We start from the raw sequence: 2,578 nt of genomic DNA, 5'->3' as shown, positions 1-2,578 counted from the left end.
TGCTTCCCAAACAGAACGATACATTCTGACAGCATTTGTGTAGAAATATATCCGTATATTTATTAATAAAGCTGCAATTTCGACATTATTCTGACAAATTATTCTGCCGAATAATGTCTTATTTTGAAAATACAGATGTTGTGCTTGTGTCTATTCCTGTTTGTGCGACGTAATCTTTAAAAATTTACTCTTGCGCTGCTCCGGCGTCCGGCAAAAATAGGATCTGTTCTAATTTTGACGGATCACCGTCCGCTCACCACCGCCGTGCACAGCCAGTGTAAAAACTCATCGATTATAATGGGTGCGTATTTACTGCTGAGGTCGGACCGGAGCGGAGACGGAACGCAAGTAGTGTAAATTGCCTCTTAGAATAACTTAAAAGTAGGATTCAGACTAAATCTCAATGGGTTATCCTGATTAACAAAACAAATTAAAGCAAATCTCTGGAATCACTCATGATTTCACAATAATCCAGGTGTCAAAAATTAGCTTAAAAAGCGGAAATATGAACATGTTGAGGTCCTTTTGACCAAATTTGACTTAATCCTCAGTTTGATGTGATTGGTCACACATAATATTTGATGAAATGATAAAACTTGACAGACAGTTCAGGCAGAGCTGGAAATAATGGTGTTCATGCTAAATATGTCCCCTTAAAGCATGTTTAATTTCTACTATCAGGTTATGAATATTTTCCTCACCTCTAATTTGTTACAACAAAAGAGAAAATTTATCAAATGGTTTCCTGGGTTCCAGGATTACATTTAAAACTTTTAGCACCACAACAACCCTACAAACAATATGTGGCTTTAAAAACAAAACGTGATTAAAGTGGATAACTGTCTAATTCTGACCTGAGGGGATTAGAGAGACCTATGTAAATTTAAACTTTATGTTGTATAATCATTCTGACCTGGAAAAGGAGGGGTTCAGCTCCATCATTATAATAATGACATCCATGGCCACGATGAGGTGTGTTCTTACCTTCATTTCATCRAGCAGCTTGAGACAGGAAGCATACTTGGACTCATAAAACTTGAAGATGATGTCTCGGATCTGAGGTTCTAATTCCAGAAATAACTTAAAGGAGCTGAAACCAGAGACAAAAATATGTGTGAATATCAGAAAAGTTGTTATAAGGCATTTGAAAATAGTTCCTTTTAAGCTTTTCAACAATTAAACCAGTCTACCTGCTAGAGATGACGTTACGTTGGAGCTCCTGCCTGTCAAACGTGGCCAAGGCACACAAACCCCCGTAGACTGCAACATTACTGGGTGACAACAGCTGCAACACAGAAATACACACACTTCACTGATTCCCACAAACACAGACTGTCTACAGCAGCAGCTCAGACAGAAACTAACTGCATGTTACTGGACTTCATATTTGTTTCAGGAGAAACATCAGCTCACCTCTGGGCAGTCACAATGATCAAACGAAGCCTGCAGGAAACATTTGGCAGCTGGTTTGTATTTTCTGGAAGCCAACTCAGCCAGACCTGAGAAAAAAAAACATCATCGACGCTTAGACTCATGGAGAGTCAACTATCAGAAAGTCTTGCTTTTGTTCAGTGACCAGGCTGTTGAATGGATTATGGTACGTTTACACCAAACACGTTTTGAGCATCAGGAACATCTGGTTTACATGCAAAGTCAATGGTGGATGCGCATCTAGGGGCGTCTAGCAGCCAAGCAGCGCGTCTGGCAGCARTGAAGCAGCGCGTTTTGAAGAGTTTCGCACATCTGGAGCATTTTCGGATGGTGCGTCACGTCCCAAGCGGCCGSCGCGTGAGTTGGAAAATCTGAACTTTGGCTGATCGCCGTGTCGCATCAACCAATCATAGAGAGACTCTGTTCAGTCACATACTGGTGACGAGCTGGAAATACTGGAAGCCCGGGAAATCGGATCACACAAACAATGGAGGACAAACTGATAGTCCGATCATGATCATTCCAGTGTCCGTTATCGTGATAGAAATAAAAGTGACTTTACCTGGAGGATGATTAGTGAGGAAGTCGGCATGTTTGGTAAGTTATCGAAACTACGGTTTAAAAAGGCTCCTCCCCTCGAGCGTCTAAAGAAGCGTGTCTACGTTCACATCAAATGCGTCTGTCCTCACTGGACACCAGCATCAGGATGCTTGCGTTTTGAGATTTTTGTAGGCGCGCAACGCGTTTGGTGTAAACTATCAGTAGCATTAGTCCAAACTGTGGACAGACTGATGCCTTCAGCAGCCTCAGCACTGAGACACAATGGGCCTCATGCAAGAACCGTTCGTACGCACAGATTTGTTCTTAAGTTGTGCGTACGAGTGATTTAGGAGAATTTGCGCAACGCTGTGTCTTCTGAATAAATGAAAATGATTTAACACAGTAGTTTATACTTTTAGCAGCTCTTTTTATTCCACAGCTGACCTGCTAAAAATGACAGATTTTCTTTTCTGGATCTCTGACAGACGGACTTCAATCTCTGAACTCGTAAAATTTTCTTTTTTTAGTTTTCGCTGTCATTTTCATGAATGAATGAACACTTGTATCTGAGACAGGAAACATAGCCTTACATGGTGTTTTTGGGGTG

General features: G+C 41.2%; 1 protein-coding gene across 1 annotated transcript in view; it reads right to left on the bottom strand.

Annotated features, from left to right (window-relative positions):
* gps1 (G protein pathway suppressor 1) overlaps positions 1-2,578 on the bottom strand; it is a gene marked incomplete at its 5' end in the record, with an annotated part of 16,248 nt that overhangs the window by 6,242 nt on the left and 7,428 nt on the right. Inside the window, 3 exon segments of the mRNA XM_014019417.1 lie at positions 985-1,090; positions 1,191-1,285; positions 1,414-1,499. Of these exon segments, the coding sequence (XP_013874871.1) occupies positions 985-1,090; positions 1,191-1,285; positions 1,414-1,499 (287 nt within the window).

Source organism: Austrofundulus limnaeus, unplaced genomic scaffold (genome assembly GCF_001266775.1).
Source record: "Austrofundulus limnaeus strain Quisiro unplaced genomic scaffold, Austrofundulus_limnaeus-1.0 Scaffold220, whole genome shotgun sequence".
Classification (NCBI taxonomy): Eukaryota; Metazoa; Chordata; class Actinopteri; order Cyprinodontiformes; family Rivulidae; genus Austrofundulus; species Austrofundulus limnaeus.
This window is presented reverse-complemented; position numbering and strand designations above follow the sequence as displayed.